This window comes from Caloenas nicobarica, chromosome 24 (genome assembly GCF_036013445.1).
Source record: "Caloenas nicobarica isolate bCalNic1 chromosome 24, bCalNic1.hap1, whole genome shotgun sequence".
NCBI lineage: Eukaryota > Metazoa > Chordata > Aves > Columbiformes > Columbidae > Caloenas > Caloenas nicobarica.
The window spans coordinates 4,705,257-4,723,433 of NC_088268.1; the positions used below are offsets into that span (position 1 = coordinate 4,705,257).

Consider the following 18,177-nt stretch of genomic DNA (forward strand, 5'->3'; position numbering starts at 1 on the left):
CCCAGATAAGGTGAGCAATCGACCGCTGTGCTTCTGAGCAGGTTTTTGAAAGGAAGGAGGGAGGTTTTTCACAGTATTTGGCTGAAACGGCTCCGTTTTCCCACCTGCTGCTCGGACAAAGTCATGATTTCCAGATAGGCTGAACCAAAAGAAGTTCCCTGCTCTGTCCGGAGTTGACGAGCGGTAACCTCATTATAGCTCTGCTGTTGAACAATCGTGTGTTGTGGAATTTCAACCCAGTCATTTATTAAAAAAGAAAAGTACATATATAGATATATAGATATATAGATATTTCATGAGTACCATTTATCTGCTGTGTGATGTGCTCTGAGCCTGTTCCTGTACATCCCTGAACCGGAGCCTTGGCTGTGTCCTGGGACACACCAGCCCTGTGGGGTGACAGGATCAGTCCCCTCAACGGCCTCCCCTCATTTTGGGGACCCTGTACCCTCCCGAGCCCCACATGGGGGGCAGGAATCCCCTTGGGCTGTGCCCGTAGGTCCAAGGGCTGCGCTCAGTGTCAGGCAGGTCACTGAGCTCAGAGGAGCTTTGCAATTCGCCTCGTCTGGGAAAATCGAGGTGTCGGGGGGTGGGAAAGGGCTGGTATTTGTTGTGAGCTTGATTTCTTCTGCTCCTGGTTTGGTTATTTTGGTACGAAACAAATGGCTGTTTGGACAGTTCTCTTTGAACGTGCTCCAGCCAGCTGTTTCATCTGTCTCGCTTGGTTTCTTTATTTACTGCTGAATTACACCTAAACAGCGGGCAGCGCTGGGGAGACTCAGGAAACTGCCTTTTAGCATTAAGAGATGAGCCTCTTGTGCTTAAAAATTTATTGAATTTCTCAATTTCAATAAACTCTCATGTCCATAATAGTGGAAGAGACCCCGGGGGGCTGCTCCCATCTGTCACCTCTGGGATCTGTGAATCACAAAGATGTGACGAAACCTGTGACCAGGCTGTAGCTGCGGTGTTTCAGCCCATGGCAATGGCTGTGGCCACCAGAACAGCAACCGATTAGTGGGATTTAACAATCACGTAGTTTGCTCGTCTAACTGCCGAAAAATGGCATTGGTCTCTGGTTCTGGTTAACAGATAAATGACACAGCCCAAGGGAACGTGCCCTTCTCTGAGCTGGGGCTGCCACTGCCTTTCCTTGTCTCCCCAGCAAGCCCAGGACAAGCGTTCAAGGGAGGGGAACAGCCCAAATTTGCCCCGGTAATGATTCCCGCGGGATCCTTGGGCCTCACTCCTGTGATGTGACGTGTCTCAAAGCGCCGTCCTCCTCCCCCGGTGTCACCGAGCGCAGTCAAAGTGAAACCGGGCTCTGGTAGGCGTGTGGAGGAGCCCGGAGCCCTGGCGTGCGTGGCGGTGGTGGTCTTGGTTGGGGGCAAATGCTTGTGGCTGGGTTTGACCTGGGATCCTGGGTGTCTGGGTGTGACACCGGGGGTGACACCCTCACAGCCAGCGCGGGAGAGAGGAGTGTTTGGGAAGGGGACAGCGGAAGGGGCACGTGCCCCTCAAATTCCTTCCCCATGGGCACGCTCTGGCTGCTCCTCCTGGCAGCCAGCTGGCGTCTGAAATGCTCAGCCCCACGTTCCTGGACCCGCTCCAGGACACGTCGACGCTCCCACGGGTGTGGGGTGGGCTGGGGGTTTCCGTGGGGTGACGGGGGCTGCGCCCACCGTGCCCGAGCACATCAGTCGGATGGAAACACCCCGGCAGGCGGGGAGGGGGGAGGCTTGCGCCAACCTTCCCACAGCACCTCTTTCAGCAGGTTGACGTTGTTCACACTTATTTCATACTCTCCTGATACCTTCTACTGCCAGAAGCTGGACATGCTTGAACCAAAGAAAAGAAAATTGTAAAAAAAAGAAGGCAGAGGATCCTTTTTTTTGTTGTTATTTTTTTTGTTTTACCTTCACTTCCTTCCTAGCGTGGCTGAAATGCAGGTGCCAAGGGTTATTTTCCCCTGGCTGTGATGCTGCCAGGTAATTCTGAAGGACGGGGTGAAACCCTCCCGGTGCTCACAGCCCCGCACCAGCCCAGGGGTTCAGGGCTGGGGGGACAGCGAACCCCCCAGCCTGGCCTCTCCCTGAATAAGAGCTTTTTTTGATCCTAAAAAACCCCTCAGCCCTCCTCTGCCAGGAACCAAAACCCCTTTAAAGCACCAGGCTTATAAAAACCTTCACTTGGTGTTATGACAGAGAGATCCTTATCTGCTGATATGCTGTAATTACGATAGAGCAGGAACTCGTTTCCCTTGTCGTGTTGAAACACGCTTTGTAATGCACAAAAATAAAAAAAATCCCATAAAACTCTGCCGGGTGCTGAAGTGCATCCTCTCAGCATCCCAGCTGGCTCTGCTCCCCGTCGGGGACCGGTCCAGCACCCCAAAACCAGCAGTGCCGGGAGGGGAGGGCGGCTGAGGGAGGACTGAGTCACCGCCACCTCCTCCTTGTCCCAATTCTCCAGCCTTTCATGAGTCACCCCGCCATGGACCCACCGGTGTTTCGCAGCCCTTTGCGTGGGCTGGGTGGCTCTGCTGTCCCCAAAATCTGGGGGATGAGGTGTGAGTGTGGCCACCTCTGCGCGTCCCTTGCGGGGCTGAGGGCCAGCAGATGGGGGGCACCCATCCCAACAAGGGGGAGCCCTGCACCTGCGGGCCGACCACCCTGCGTGACACACGGGGTCACCGGTGTCACCGTGGCGGTGGCAGCAGGTTCATGACACGCCTGCTGCCCTCGCCACTTTGCCGGGAGGGAAGTGAAGCCCCCGGGGGAGCCGCACATGCTCCCGCGCCACCCAGCCATTCCCTCCGGCGGGGTTATATCTGGTGCCACATTTGCATCGCGGCAAGCCGGCACACCTGGGCAGGGCCAGCGAAATCCTCAGGGGAGCGGCTGACGATTGTCACACGCCGGGGAAAGGAAAGTCCCAGCGGACGATTGTTTTTTAGAAAAATATGCTTCCCACCCGAGCATCTTTGGCCCCTTGGGCACCTGCTGGGACTGCAGCGCGGGGTGGGATGGGGACGATGCTCCTGGACTCTGCACGGGTGCTCCTAGAGCGGGGAGGATGCTCCCAGGTTGGAGATGCTGCTCCTTGGCTGTCAGCATGGCCCAGGTGCCCCCCAGCAGCTCCCTGTTTCCCCATCGCTTTGCCCCAGATCCCCCCCACTTCCCACCACAGGCGCTGGTGAGATGAGCTGCGGCCATTGCAGGGCTGCTGTCCCCTGCTCTGCAGTAGGTGTTGGGGACCATTCTGTCCCTCCTCACTTCCTGGGGGACACCATGGGCTGGGGGTGTCTGGGGGGTCCTGTCCTTCTTCGGCCCCTTTTCCCAAGGCTGTGGCTCTGTGTTGGGGGGGCTGAGCCACAACCAGGGGCCCCCCGTCTTGTTGCTCCGTGGGGCTGAGCACAGCCCCCCTGTTCCTGCCCCCCGGAGCGGAGAAAGTTAGTCAAATCTGCAGAAACCACAGCCAGGGGGGAGGCTGCGTCTCTGCCGCAGCTTTGATGTCACCCCTGCGTGTCCCACAGGTGCTGCGCCGTTGCCATAGCCCCGGTGCCGCGGTCCCCACCGCCGCTTTGCCATTAAGTCATGCAGGAAGGGGGGGATAATGCAAAAATATTTCCTCTCCCCCCACGCCCCCATCCTGTCCCCAGGGTGCTCGGAGCTGGCCAGGCCTGGGGGGCCACGTGCGTGGCTGCAGCCGCCATCCAGCCCCTCGTATGTGGGGCTGGGGGTCCTGGCAGGGGTTTAGGGGGCTGCACTGGGGTCCCCACATTTATGCCACATGTGTATCCTTGCAAACTCCATCCCGGGCGCCGGTGAGGCTGCGGGGTGTCCCTGGCTCCCAGGAAAGTGCGGTGGGAGCCGGGAAGGTTTCTGAGAAGTGGCACCCCCATGCTGAATCGTGGCCGGGCCTCCCTGCGGTTTCCCCCTGCTCTCATCTCCCGGGCACAGTCACACCAGCACCCATGCACCAGCACCCTGCGCCTAGCCTGAGGGGTGACAAAGGCTGCGCCCACCCCACTGCCACCCTCCCCGAGGTGGAGGGGACCCCCCTGGTGCTGGACTCCCCCTGACGTGTGTGTTTCTGGTGCCTGACCTGTATCCACCCTGCACCCACTGTGCAGCCAGCATCCCTGTACCCAGCATCCCTGCACCCTGCACCCAGCATCCCTGCACCCTGCACCCAGCCTTCGCTGTGCAACCCACACCTGCTCTGCACCGATCCCTGCACCCCCTGTGCACCCCCCTTTGCACCCTGCACCCCCTGTGCACCCCCTGAACACCCTGCACCCCCTGTGCATCCCCTGAACACCCTGCAGCCCCTTTGCACCCTGCACCCCCTGTGCATCCCCTGAACACCCTGCAGCCCCTTTGCACCCTGCTCCTGTCCTTGCACCAGCCCCTGCACCCAGCACAGCAGCCGAGCTGCCGGCACAGTGCCCTGCAGCCGCTTGTGCTGCTTGGTGACAAACGAGGGGTGACATGGTCCATCGTGTGGGACCCCCCCACCACGGGGCATTGCTGACTCCACAGCAGAGCCCAGGAGGGAAGGAGGATGGAGCCAGGGTCCGGGGGTGCTGCACACCCGTGAGTGCAGGGGCTGGGGGGTTTGGGTGCCCCCAGGGAGCTGGAGGCAGGTTGGGGGGGCAACTGCCAGCCCTTCCCAGCCCCGTCACACCGGCTGCACTCTCAGAGGAAGCCGCTCTGCTTTTTTTCACCCAGCGCTGGTTAAAAATACCACTCCTGATTTTAATACAGCGGCGGCGGGTGCTATTTTGGGCTGGGAGCAGGAAGCGAAACCCCACGCCGGTCCCGGCCCCGCTCGTCCCCCCACCTCCGAGCTGCCCCCCGAGCTCAGCCGGGCGGTTGTGCTGGGGGCTGGGGGGGCTATTTGAAGCCCAGCAGCCGGGCACCCTCCTTCACCTTCTGTGCCTTCCAGCGCAGCAGGCGGATGGCGCGCAGGCTGAGCCGCAGCACCGCGTCGTACTTGAACACCAGCTTGTAGAAGGCGTCGGTGACGAGGGCGCCGCTGGGGTCGGCATGCTTGAGCGCGGCCATCGGCGTGTACGCCGCGTTGGTCTGGTGCCGGAAGGGCGGCCGGGCCGCCTCGATCACCCGCAGCGTGTGCTGCACGTGGGGGCGATACTGTCCCCTTCCTGTCCTGGTCCCCTCCTCATTCCCATCTCCATCCCCATTCCCGTTTCCATCCCGTTCCCATCCTCATTCTCATTGCATTCCCATCCCATCCTATCCTCATTCCCAACCCCATCCCAACCTCTTCCCATCCCATTCCCATTCCATTCCAGCCCATCCCATCTCCATCCCAACCCCATCCCTATCCTCATTCCCATTCCCATCCTGTTTCCTTCCCAACTCCATTCTCAAACCATCCCATCCCCATTCCCAGCCTCTTCCCATCCTATCCCCCTTCCCATTCCCATCCCATCCCCATCCTATCCCTATCCCCATTCCCATCCCCATTCCCATCCCCATTCCCATTCCCATTCCCATCCTGTCTCCTTCCCATCCCATCCCCATTCCCAACCCCTTCCCATCTTATCCCTGTCTCTGTCCCCATTCCCATCCCGGCCCCTTTCCCAGCTGGGCTCAGCCCCATCCGGATGGAGCTCAGGGGGAAGGAGCTGTGGGGGCAGCTGGCTGGGGGGCTCTGCTCCTGGGTAGGGATAACTGAGGCTTCACTAAACAGCCCAGCCAGGGGCTGCCAGGCAGCGGGGGTGGGAACAGGGCAGTCCCCAGCCTGGCAGGGCCACCCCCCCGCCTGTCACCTCTGCGATGTCCTCGGGGGTCTGGCCCAGGCTGGCGAAGACGTCCCTGGAGTTGCGCAGGTAGAGGTTGGTGAAGATGTCGGCCGTCTCGGGGTCGGTCCGCGAGTAGTCGGCGCGTTTGGCTTCCTCGTACAACTTCTCCTCAAACTCCGTCATCACCGGCCCCGGCTCCACCAGGCTGATCCTGCCCGGGGACGGGGCGCTGGGGAAGCCAGCACCCCCAGACCCCCCCACCCCGGGGGGCTGCACCAGCCGCCATCCCCTGGCACTCACGCCACGTTGAAGCGCAGCGCCTGCACCACCAAGCTCTCGCAGAAACCTTCCACCGCGAACTTGGAGGCCGCGTAGATGTCATTGAAGACGATGCCTGGATGGGTGGGGGGGTCCCGGTGAGGGCTGGAGGGGGGCTTAGTCCCACTGGGGCGCCCTGTGCCCCCCCTTACCCTGCAGGCCCATGATGCTGCTGATGACGACGATGTGGCCCCCGCGGCGCCGCTTCATGTCGGGCAGCACCTCCTTGACCAGGCGGACGAGGCCAAAGAAGTTGGTGTCCATGAGGTTCTGCATGGCCGCCAGGCTCTGGCACTCCAGGGGACCCACCATGCCCACCCCCGCGTTGCTGACTGCGGGCACGGGGTGTCACTGGCGTGTCCCCTGCGTACGGGGGGTCCCTGTCCCGTGCTCAGAGAGTCCCCAGTGCACAGAGGGTCCCTGGTGCATGGAGGGTCCCCAGCATGGGACATGCTTGACATGGGCTGTCCCTAGAGCCTGGGGTACCCCTGGTGCACGGAGGGTCCCTGGTGCACAGGGTGTCCCCAGCATGGGGTGTCCCTGGGGCAGGGTGTCCCTGGTGCACAGTATGTCCCCAATATAGAGCTATCCTGGTGTGGGGTGTCCCTGGTGCACAGGGTGTCCCCAGCATGGGGTGTCCCCAGCATGGGGTGTCCCCAACATGGGGTGTCCCTGGTGCACAGTATGTCCCCAACATAGAGCTATCCTGGTGTGGGGTGTCCCTGGTGCACAGGGTGTCCCCAGCATGGGGTGTCCCCAACATGGGGTGTCCTTGGTGCACGGAGTGTCCCTGGTGCACAGGGTGTCCCCAGTCTAGGGTTATCCTGGTGTGGGGTGTCCCTGGTGCACCGGGTGTCCCCAGCATGAAGTGTCCCCAGTGCAAGGTGTCCCTAGTGCATGGAGGGTCCCTGGCGTGGGGTGTCCCTGGTGCACGGGGTGTCCCCAGCACAGAGTCCCAGCACAGGGCTCCCTGGCTCAGGGCACCGTGGGGACGCAGTGCCATGGGGGGTCTCGGGTCTCACCCAGGACATCGACGTGGCGCCCGGGGACGCTGTCCAGGCAGGCGCGGATGGAGCCCTCGTCACACACATCCAGCTGCTTGATCTCCAGCGTCCGGCCCAGCGCCGGCCCCGCCGCGGCCGCCAGCGCCCCGCTCCTGCCCGTGTCCCTCATGGTGGCGATGACTGGGGACAGAGGTGGCTCAGCCCCGCACCGGGTGTCCCCCCCACCCTAGAACGGGGGGTCCCCCACCCCGCTCACCTCGGAAGCGGTGCTGCTTGTCCCGCGCCAGCCGCACGGCCAGCGCCAGCCCGATGCCGGAGGAGCAGCCGGTGATCAGCACCGTCTTGGGAGCCATGGTGTGCCCGCAGCCCCCGCCCCCCGGCCCCCCGCCTTTAATAGCAGCTGGGCCCCCAAATCCGGGCCCTTAATCCCCCCCCGGCTAATCCCACCGGGATTTGCCAGCGGCCGCGTGGCTGAGCCGCACGTGGTGCCCAGGGCGCACAGAGGAGCTTTTGTGCGGGACTTGGGGCACCATGGGGACACCGCGGGACATGGGGACACTGCCAGCCGCACGCCCGCTGGCAGCGGGGGGGCTGTGGGAACAGACCCCCCCCAGCACCCCGGCTTTTCCTTTAGAGGGGACGAGGCGTAAACTCTGAAAAAATAACCTTTATTCTTGCTGTATAAAACACGTCACAGTTCGACTGGCCTTGCGGGGACGTGGGGGACACAGTGGCGGGTGCAACCCTCACCCCCCCGCCCCCAGGACCCCAATCCTGGGGCTCAGGACCCCCGAGCCCACCTGGCCTGGGGGAGGAGGAGTGTCAGGCCCCCAGGGGACACTTGGGGACACTTCGGGCCGGTGCTGGGTGGGGGGGAGAAAGTGCTTGAGTGTGGGGGGGCCCAGCGGCACTGGCACCCCAGGACCCCGCGGGCAGAGCCGGGGCACAGGAGGGTGGCTGGTGACAGAGATATCCTTGTCCCCATGTGTGCTGCGCCGAGCCGGCTCCGGTCCTGCCGCCCTGTGCCAGCAATGCTGGGCTGTGCCGAGCCGTGCTGGGCTGTGCCGAGCCATGCCGGCAATGCCAGACTGTGCCAAGCTGTGCCAGCAATGCCAGGCTGTGCTGAGCAGTGCCAAGCCGTGCCAGGCTGTGCTGAGCCACGCTGGCAGTGCCGAGCCGCGCTGGGCTTCGCCGGGCTGTGCCGTACCGTGCCGGCGGTGCCACGCGGTGCGGTGCCGCGCGGTGCGGCGCTGGGCGCTCAGAGGGCCACGCAGGTGCAGTAGTGCCGCAGCTTGCAGGGCAGGATCCCGCGGTTGATCTGGTGGAACTCCACGAGCTGGATGAGGTCGGCGAAGCGCGTCTGCCCGTCGTCCATGGTGAAGTAGAGCCGGCCCTCCTCCTCGCTCTGCCGGGGGACACTGATCAAGCCCCCCCACCCTCAGCACCCCTGGCCCCCCCGGCCCCACCGCCGGCACTCACCGGCAGGATGAGATAGTGTTTGACTCTCTGCAGGTGACACAGGGACAGGACGAAGCCCTTGGGGTTGCGCTGACTCTCCCGCACCAGGAAGACACTGTGAGCCCCGGGGAGGTGACACTGTTGGTCCTGGGTCCCCTCTGCCACCTCTGTGTCACCCCAGGGTCCCAGATACGCCCCCTGAGCCCTGGGGTCCAGTATCCCCTGGGGACCCTGTATCCCCCTGGGAGCCCCAGGGTCCTGGCCCCCCAACAAACGCCCAGCTCCCATATCTCTGGGGGGTCACACACGCCATGTCCCCCGGGAACATCTCCTCCATCTCCCAGGGGTCCTGCATCACCCCATGAGCCACAGGGCCCTATAACCCCTGGGGTCATGTCACCCCCAGGACGCCCATGTCCCCTCCATGAGCCCTGGGGACTCCGTTTCCCCCGCCGGGGATCCCGTACCCATCCACCAAGCCCTGTCGGCCGATGAGCTGCTGGGTGTCCTCCCGGGAGATGCGCCCGTGGAACCAGGGCTGGGTGCGGTGGATGGCTGCGGGGAGACGGGGGTCAGGCACGGGGGGACCCCCAGCCCGGGGCAGGGACCAGGGACCCCCCCTCGGCACAACCCGGCTGTGCTCACCGGCGCTGAGCGGGGAGCTCTGGCAGGCTGCCAGCAGGCTGTACCGGTGTGTCGTCTTCTTCTGGCCGTGCAAAGCAAGGACTGGGCATGAGGGTGGGCTTGGGGGGACCCCCCAACACCCCTCTGCACCCCAACTCACCCTCCAGGCTTGTGCCTCCTCCAGGGCCACCGACAGCACCTCGCTGGGGTTCTCGATCACCCGGCCCGTGCACCCCGAGAAGTCCATGGCCACCAGCGCGTTGTCCGAGACGCTTCGCTGGGGGGAGGTTTGGGGTGACCGGGGGGTCCCCGTGGGCCGGGGGGTGGCGGGGGGGTGGCACTCACCAGGGGCGTGGGGCCGATCCAGGAGGGCTGGCTCAGCCGCGCCTGCGCTTGCTGGTAGTTTCGGTAGAGCTGCATGCCGTACTGGGGGGAACGGGCCTGTCAGTGGGGGGGTCCCACAGCGGGGTGGGGGGACACCCGCCTGGCGTGGGGATGGGGACCTCCACATCCACATCCACCCGGTGTGGGGACAGGGACACTCATCCTGCATTTTTTCTAGCACAGGGATGGGGACATCCCTCCAGCATCCTCCAGCTTCCCCCCAGCGTCCCCCCAGTATCTCCCCAGCATCCTCCAGCATCTTCCCAGCATCTCCCCAGCATCCCCCCCCAGCACAGGGCCCTGTACCCTCCCAGGGGCACCAGGTCCCACCTTGAAGAGGCGAAAAGCCGCCATCCAGCAGCTCCGGCTCTGCTCGTCCTCGCTGCAGAGCAGCTTCAGCCCCTTCACACCGCTCCGCACCTTGTGGGGCTGCGGGGGGAGACCGGAGCCATCACTGGGCAGCCCTGCAGCCCTTGTGGGGCAGAGACCCCTCGTCAGGGGAAGGGACGGTCCCCCCGGCCCCCCAGCCTGGCAGGGACACCCCCACCTTGATGCAGAAGCCGAACTCGGTGGGTGTCCCGTAGAGCTTCTTGCCCTGCGTCACGTAGTAGATGTTGGACTCGGTGAGGTCGGCGAAGTACTGGAGGTGCCGGGGGTCCTGGGCCGGGGGGGGGTGTCAGTGCCAGCCCCGCTGCACCCCCGGCCGTGCCCCCCACCCATCCCCTCACCTTGGAGGTGCCTTTGGTGGAGTAGTAGAGCCCCGAGCGGCGCAGGGAGAAGTGGAAACGCTTCCAGACCTTGCGCCCCGGCTCCCGCAGGTGCAGGAAACCCTGGACCTCAGGGCAGCTCCCCGAGTTGAGGAAGTTCTGGGGGGACACGAGGGCTGAGGGGGATGGCAGGGTCCCCAGGGCATGGCGGGGTCCCCATGGCAAGGTCCCCATGGCACAGTGATGTCCCCATGGCACAGCCGGGCGCGGTGGCCCCGTACCTGGATGAGCTCAGAATGCGCCATGCTCTTATTCGCCTCCAGGCAGCTGGACACCATCACCTCGGGGAAGAGGGACTGCCGGGGGGGACAGGGGGTCAGGGGACACCATGGGGTGCTCAGGGTCCCCAGAGAGCGTACGGGTCCCTGTGGGACACCCAGGTACCCATGGGACACACGTGCCCCCACGGAACATCCAGGTCCCCATGGAGCATCCAGGTCCCCATGGGACACCCAGGTCCTCATGGGACACCCGGGTCCCCGTGGAGCATCCAGGTCCCCACTGTCCACCCGCGTCCCCGCGGGCTTTGCCACGTACCGCGTTGCTCTTGAAGAGCTCGTACTTGGCGAAGTTCTTGCGGAACACGAAGCGGCTGTCGGCGCCGGGGGGCCAGGAGCTCTGCACCTCCACCACCGCCTCGTGGTCCTCCAGGCACCGCTCTGCGGGGATGGGAAACACAACGGGGCTCAGCGCGGCGGCCGGGGAGGGGACACGCGGTGCCACAGCGTGCCGTGCCGTGCCGTGCCGTGCCGGCGGCTCACCCAGCGCCAGGTGCTGGTGCAGCTCGACCAGGGCCCAGCTCTGGTCCTGCAGCGCCCGCGTCCTCCGCACCAGCGTTTCGCAGAGCTGCCGCGCCGTGGTCCCCGCCGACGCCTCCAGCGAGCGGCACGCGCCGTCCTCGCCGAACACCTTCACCACCTGCGCCAAAGCGGGGCGGTCAGGGCGCCGCGCACCCCGCGGCTCCCTCCCACCCTTCCCCAGCCCCACGACTCACGTGGGAAGCGCCTTCTCGGGGGGGTCCCTGCCCCAGGGCCGGGCTGCTGAGGATGGGGGAGTTGGAGGGGCTGCAGAGCTCGGGGAAGGGGTTGGGGATGGCGGGCAGCGACGAGGCGCGCGGCTCCTCCGGCGGCACCGGCCGGCTGCGGGCAGACACGGGCTCAGCTCCCCTGGCCCCCCCAGCACCGGACCCCGCCTCGCCCCCTAGGATCGGGTCCCCCCCAACCCACCTGCTGCCGTGGATGAAGAGGGGCTGCGAGCGCTTGACCTCGGGGGGCCCCTCGCCCCCGTCCCACTCGCCGGGGACCCCGTCCTGCTCCACGCCGCCCGGCCCGGGGGGCTCCTGGAGGCTGCTCTGCTGAGCCCCCCCCTCCATGGCATTATCTGGTGGGGGGAGAGAGGAGGTCCTGCTCCGCACGAGGCTCCAGCGGGGGGGTCAGGGGTCTGTGGCCACCTTGGGCATCCCCATGGCCACCGGGTTGGGGACCACACGGGCCACCAGGCACCACCACACTGGTGCCACGGCACTGCTGGGGGCTGCACCCCCCGCCCGGGGGGTGTTTTGCCAGTGCCCACACAAGTGCTGAGTCAGCACCTGGCGGGGTGACTCAGCACCGCCCCACCTGTTCCCCCCGGGGGTCCCTGTCCCAGTGTGGAAGTTGGGGGACAGGAGAGGAGCCGGGGGGGCACAGCCCCTACGAGCCGCCTGAGAGTCCCCACAGCCCCCATGGGATGCTGTGCAGTGTCCCCATGTCACCACCCGGAGCCTGGGGACACTGGGGACACTGACTGAGCCAGACTGGGGCTGGTGGAGCCGAGTTGGGCTGAGCCGAACGGGGCCAAAGTGAACTAGGCCGAGCTTTGCTGGGCTGAGCTTTGCCGGGCTGAGCTTTGCCAGGCTGAGCTTTGCCAGGCTGAGCCACGGCGCCGGCAGCAGCAGGAAGCGGAGCGTGGCGGGGGCCCAGCCCAGACACCTCCTCGGGTCCAGCCAAACCGGTTCTGGCGGCCGCTCCCAGCTCCACCTCACCGCGCTGGCATCCGCGCCGGGGCGGCCGCGCCGGCGGCCGGGGGCGAGGGACCGGCGCCCGCCGTGGGAACGGCCCCGAGCCCACCCACCGGCACGGCCCCCCGCACCGCCACGTCACCCAGCCCGGTGCCGGCGCCCACGCAGTGCCGCGGCGCTCGGGGGATGTGGGGACACCAGCCAGAGCGCCTGTTTTGGCCCCAAAATGATTTGGAACGGGGCTGGGGGGTCTGTGTGGCCATGGAGAGCCCAGCCATAGCACGGGATGGCACACGGGGCCACCAGCATGCCGCACACGTAACACACGTGTGGTGGCCGCGCCGGTGGCACTTGGTGGCCGCGGGCGCACACCGGGCCCTGCCATCGCCTCGGTGCCGCACGGGGCCGGGTTAATCATCCACCCGTCACCGTCACCGTCATCGTCACCGTCCCCGCCTCCCGGCCAGCCCAGGGTCCAAGTCCATGGGCGGCAGGACCGATGCCATCGCGCGGTTGCCACCGCTGTCCCCTCCCATCGCTGCCCCCGCCACGTCCCTGCCCTGGCTGCCCAACCGAAAGGGAATCACGGCTCTGTCCCCGCTCCCCTGCCCTGGCTGTGCCCGTGTCTCCCTGCCTGGCCAGGCCCTGGGTGACTCTGGGGACAACCAGGGGTCAGGTGGGGTGATGCTGCCCACAGTGGGACAGGGTGCAGGGGACACTGAGGGGGATGTGACAGGTGGGGTCCCCACAGGACCCTGGGACAGCAGCACAGCCCTGTCACCAACCCGCCAGCCCATCACCGTGGCCTCAGGTCACCCCGGTGCCAGCCCTGTCCTGATGGCCGTGACGGGGCTCTGATGGGGTGATGGGGGGACACAGAGTGTCCCTGGGGTCTGGGACAAACAGAGCGACCGGGGGCTTGCGGCTATGGGGCAAGGGGACCAGGGTCACCAGGGTTATGGGACAGGGGGACCAGAGCCATCAGGTTTAGGGGACAGAGTCCCAGGGCCACCAGGGTTTGTGGATGGAGTCAGCAGGACTGCGGGGCAGGGGGACGGCGAGGCTGCGGGATGGGGTCCCAAGGCCACCAGAGCTACAGGACAGGGGGACCAGGGCCACCAGGGCTATGGGATGGGGTCCGAGGGCCACCAGGTGAGGGGACAGGGGGACCAAGGCCACCAGAGCTATAGGACAGAGTTCCCAGGGTCACCAGGGTTGGGGGACAGGGTCAGGGTTAGGGGATGGGGTCCCAGGACCACCAGGGCTATAAGATGTGATCCCAGGGCCACCAGGACTAAGGGACAGGAGTCCCAGGTCCCTCAGTGGTGGGTGGGGGTCCTGGTGGGTGCCGGGGCGGCGGGACGGGGGTGCAGAGGCTGCGGGGTGGCGGTGGCGGTGGTGAGGCTGTGCCGGGACGGCAGAGGAGGAGGAAGAGCCAGGAGCAAGGCGGGAGGGAAGGGGCAAGGGGGTACACGGGGCACGTCAGAGGGACAAAGCCAACGTCCCTGGGGGTGGTGATGGTCCCCCTGGTGCCAGGGACCCCCAGCCCGGCCCCGTTCCTACCTGCAGGCGCCCGCCGCGTCCCGCCAGGCTCCCGCCGGACCGGGGATTCCTGTTCTCCCCGGCTTTATCTACCTGCGCCAGCTCCCGCCCCCGCCTGACATCACTGCGCCCCGGGCCGGCCACCCGCCACCAGCCCCCCCACGGCACCCAGGGGTGTCCCCCAGCCCCCCGGCACCGGGACGGGGCGTCCAGCCTGGTCCCCTGTCAGCGCCGGGGGTCTGAGCCCCCCCAAACACACAGCCCACCGCCCTGTGTTGGTGATGGGGAGTTTCCCACAATGCCCTGGGGTGACCCCAGGAGCTGGAGGGGACATGGCTGTCCTGGGGGTGGCCCATCCCAGACCCCCCCGGCTCTGGGGGTTGGGTTGGGGCTCCCCTGGGACCCCACAAATTGGCCCGTGGGGTGGAGGGTCCCATGGGGTCAGCACAGGGACTGAGGCAGGTGGGGACCCCGTGGGGTGTGTGGGGGGCTCATGGGGGGTCTCATGCAGGTGGCAGCGTCCCCTGGGGTTGGGAGGGACCCCGTGAGGGGGCTGTGGGATGGGGGGGACCTGTGGGGGTCCCTTAGCGGGTCTGTGGGGGCCCTTGAGGCTCTCCATGGGGGGTGGGAGGGATCTCCATGGGGTCGTGGGAGCCCCATAGGGCCCGCGGGTGCCCCCGTGGGGTCTGTGGGTGTCCCCACAAGGGGCGTGCGTGTCCCCACAGGGGGTGTGGGTGCCCTCGTGGGTTCCTTGGGGACGCAGGCTCCCCAGAGAGGCTCCTATGGGGGGTCCAGGGGGTCCCCGCGAGGGACGCTGAGCGTTCCACAAGGGTCCCACGGGGCCGTGGGTGACCCCTTGGGGTCTGTGGGTGTCTCCACGGGGGTGCTTGCGGGTCCCACACGGGTGGTTGTGGGTCCCATGGGCTTGCTGCGGGTCCCACGGGGTCAGTGCGGGCCCCACGGTGTCACTGCGGGTCCCACGGGGCGTCGCTGCGCGTCCCCGCGGGTTCCGTGGGGACTCGGCGGGCCAGAGCGGCCCCGCCGCTGTGCGCTCCTCCCTCCAGCAGGTGGCGCGGGGGTGCCCGCCGGGAGCAGACGAGAGGAGGCGGTGCCGCGCACCGGAAGCGCCGCGTCACGTGGGCGCACCCGGAAGCGGCGGGCGAGCGGCGATGAGCGGCGGGGCCGAGGAGGCGGCGGCGGCGGCCGGGACGGGGCCCGGGGCCGAGCGGCGGGTCCGCATCGTGGTGGAGTATTGGTGAGCACCGCGCCCGGCACACGCTGTGCCGCCGGTGCCGCTTTGCCGCCCTGGGGGGTTCGCGGCGCTGCGGGCGGCGAAGAACCGGGGAGGGGCCTCCGGGGGTGTGAGGGGTGGGGGTGCTGGGGAGGGGGACACTGGGGTGGCGGGAGCAGCGACTGGGGGAACTGGGGTGAGGTGTGCGGGGGGCTGGGGGGGTCAGGCCCGTGATTCCGGGGGGACTGGAGGGGTTTCCTGCAGGATTTGGGGGGAGTTGGGGAGCAGGGGAGTGTGTGGGGTATGGGGGGCTGGGGAGCAGTGAGGGCCAGGAAGGCAAATGGGACCTGGGGGGGATTAGAAGGGGGTGGTCAGGAGGTCAGAGAGGTTCTCCTGCCCCTCTGCTCTGCCCTGGGGAGGCCACATCTGGAATATTGTGTCCAGTTCTGGGCCCCTCAGCTCCAGGACAGGGAACTGCTGGAGAGAGTCCAGCGCAGCCACGAAGATGCTGGAGGGAGTGGAGCATCTCCCGTGTGAGGAAAGGCTGAGGAGCTGGGGCTCTGAGCTGGAGGAGACTGAGGGGTGACTCATTCATGGGGATCAATATGGAAAGGGGGAGTGTCAGGAGGATGGAGCCAGGCTCTTCTGGGTGACAGCCAGTGACAGGACAAGGGGCAATGGGTGCAAACTGGAACACAGGAGGTTCCACTTAAATAGGAGAAGAAACTTCTTCCCAGTGAGGGTGCCAGAGCCTGGATCAGGCTGCCCAGGGAGGCTGTGGAGTCTCCTTCTCTGCAGACATTCCAACCCGCCTGGACACCTTCCTGTGTAACCTCATCTGGGTGTTCCTGCTCCGGCGGGGGGGTTGCACTGGATGAGTTTTCGAGGTCCCTTCCAACCTCTGACATTCTGTGATTCTAGGTGCAGGGGGGGAAGGTTTGGGGGGCACACAGGGACAGGAGTGACTCAGAGACAGGGGTCGTGGGGTTTGGGGGAGCAGCAGCAGGGGAGGTGGGTGCTGGGGGTCCCTACTTTGGGGAAGGGTTGGACAGGGTGATGGGGGGTGCTGGTGGGGGCTCCCCGCACTGTGCCCCCTCACTTGCCCCCCCGCCCCCAGCGAGCCCTGCGGCTTTGAGCCCACATACCAGGAGCTGGCGAGCGCGGTGCGGGAGGAGTACCCTGACATCGAGATCGAGTCCCGCCTGGGGGGCACCGGTAAGGCTGCGGGGGGGCCCTGCTGGGCTGTGCTGTGGTTGGGGTGACCCCCCACCTGCTTCCACAGCAGTGTGGGGTGTCAGCCCTGCTTGGGGGGTGCTGAGCTGGTGGAAACCTTGTGGTGAGGCTGGGGGGGTTGTGCCCTCATTGAGTGCTGCATATGGTAGGGGCTGCCCCTCAGCCAGGTCTCGGGCCGTGCAGACACTCTGGAGCCTGGGGGGCTGGGGGGAGCCCCCTGGGCTCTCTGGGGGTGCCCTGTGTGCTCTGCCAGCCCCATCCTGCTGCCAGGGGTAAGGCCTGGAGGCGACACCGCGGCGTTTCTGCCTCCTGGGTGCCTGTGCTGGGGCTCAGTGCAGCAGGAACGGTGGCGGGACAGGCGTGGGGTTGGTGACACCGTGTGGGGTGGGGACACAGGGTTGTGACACTGTGCAGGTTGGGGACACAGCTCATAGTTTGGCCCTGGGTGCTTTTCAGGTGCCTTTGAGATTGAGATCAATGGGCAGCTGGTTTTCTCCAAGCTGGAGAACGGAGGATTTCCCTACGAGAAGGACGTAAGTACCAGCCCTGCAGAGTCCTTGGGTCACTTAAAGGTATATTTATTTTCACAGCGACCTCCCCTGTGTCCTGTTTTTCCCTCGACATCCCCATTTCCTCACCCACCGGTTCTCCCTGAGCTCTGGTGACACTCACAATCTCATTAGATGTTGTTCTCCTTCATACCACCCTGCCAAGACCTGCTGCAGGTCCTGCCGGGGTACGGAGCGACCCTGAGCCGTGTGGGGAGTGGGGGATGAAGGTTCCTGCGCTTCCTGCCTTGGCGTGGCTGGGATTTGCCCCTGTGGAGTTGCCTGACCCCCACGTGTTCTCCCCTCTTGTCTCCTCAGCTGATTGAAGCGATTCGCCGAGCGAGGAATGGGGAACCACTGGAGAAAATCACCAACAGCCGCCCCCCCTGCGTCATCCTGTAGCCCCCGCGCCTGGCTGGGACCTCCCAGTGACCACCAGTGACCTCCGACTGGCCCCCCCCCCAGCTTCACTCTGCGCTGCCTTCGTTTGTTCCTGCACACGCCGGGGCGGGGACCAGGGACATTGGGGCAATGTGACAATGTCAGGACCCTCCCCTGTAACTGGGGGCGAGCGCTGGGATGGGCAGAGCTGCCGGTACTGGTGTCACTGGGCCGGGGGGGCTGTTCTGACAGGTCCCTTTGGGTCATGTCCCCGCCGTGCCTGACCCCCCACGATGTGGGAGGGCTCCCTGCCTGCCTTTGCCTCCCCCCAGCAGTGGGGGGGGGGCTCCCCCCTCCCTCAGCCCCTGTGGATTTGGGGACGTCACCAAACTCTTTTCCCAGCCCTCGGGGGAGCCAGGCCAGCTGTGTGTGTGGGGGGGACTTGGCAGCTCCAGCCCCCCCAGCAGAGGAAAAACCACTCACTCTCAAGTTTTAGTGTGATTCGTTAATAATTAAAGTCTCTCCTGTCACTGTTTAAACCGGTGCGAGGGCAGCGGGGACCGGCTGCCCCCCCCCGGGCATGGGAACCCCGTCTTGGCTCCGTCCCCATGGCCAAGAGGTTTATTTAATGAGCTTCCCTCCCCCGTAACGACTCTGCCCCTCACCAGGGGTGGCTGAGCTGGCCGAGGGGCCCCCCCTATTTATTCTATACTGTGTATAAACCCAGTGAATAAAGGACGGAGAAAGTGGTGGCCCCTCTCGTGTCGCTTGGTCACGGGGGTGGGACAGGGGCACTGAAGCATGAAAATGGGTTTAAATCAGGTCCCGGCTCCTGCCTGCCCGGTGGGATCGGGACTTTTACCCTCCCAAAAAGTGTGTCCTGCCCTTTGCTGACTCCCCGGGTGGTGGCAGCTGAGG

At 65.7% G+C, this 18,177-nt stretch overlaps 3 protein-coding genes across 3 annotated transcripts; 1 reads left to right on the forward strand and 2 right to left on the reverse strand.

Moving 5' to 3' along the window:
- Positions 1–4,898: 4,898 nt before the first annotated feature.
- LOC135998177 (retinol dehydrogenase 8-like) lies at positions 4,899–7,463 on the reverse strand. The gene is made up of 6 exons (XM_065651310.1): positions 7,349–7,463; positions 7,111–7,272; positions 6,241–6,420; positions 6,071–6,164; positions 5,798–5,981; positions 4,899–5,138 (listed from the first exon to the last, which is right to left on the reverse strand). Exons 1-6 carry the CDS (start codon positions 7,443–7,445, stop codon positions 4,899–4,901), a joined length of 957 nt encoding a protein of 318 aa, XP_065507382.1. The 5' UTR covers positions 7,446–7,463.
- Positions 7,464–8,268: 805 nt separating this feature from the next.
- GRB7 (growth factor receptor bound protein 7) lies at positions 8,269–16,283 on the reverse strand. The gene is given in 17 exon segments (XM_065651313.1): positions 8,269–8,497; positions 8,572–8,665; positions 9,018–9,105; positions 9,196–9,256; positions 9,335–9,451; positions 9,520–9,600; positions 9,889–9,987; positions 10,106–10,216; positions 10,287–10,424; positions 10,547–10,621; positions 10,863–10,984; positions 11,087–11,243; positions 11,320–11,464; positions 11,552–11,728; positions 13,888–13,947; positions 13,949–13,981; positions 16,276–16,283. Coding segments are annotated over 17 exon segments (1,713 nt in total). The 3' UTR covers positions 8,269–8,350.
- Positions 14,997–18,010, forward strand: MIEN1 (migration and invasion enhancer 1). Its single transcript, XM_065651314.1, has 4 exons — positions 14,997–15,121; positions 16,215–16,312; positions 16,787–16,863; positions 17,197–18,010. The coding sequence occupies exons 1-4, from the start codon at positions 15,036–15,038 to the stop codon at positions 17,278–17,280; spliced, it is 345 nt and encodes a 114-aa protein (XP_065507386.1). The 5' UTR covers positions 14,997–15,035; the 3' UTR covers positions 17,281–18,010.
- The last annotated feature ends 167 nt before the right edge of the window (positions 18,011–18,177 follow it).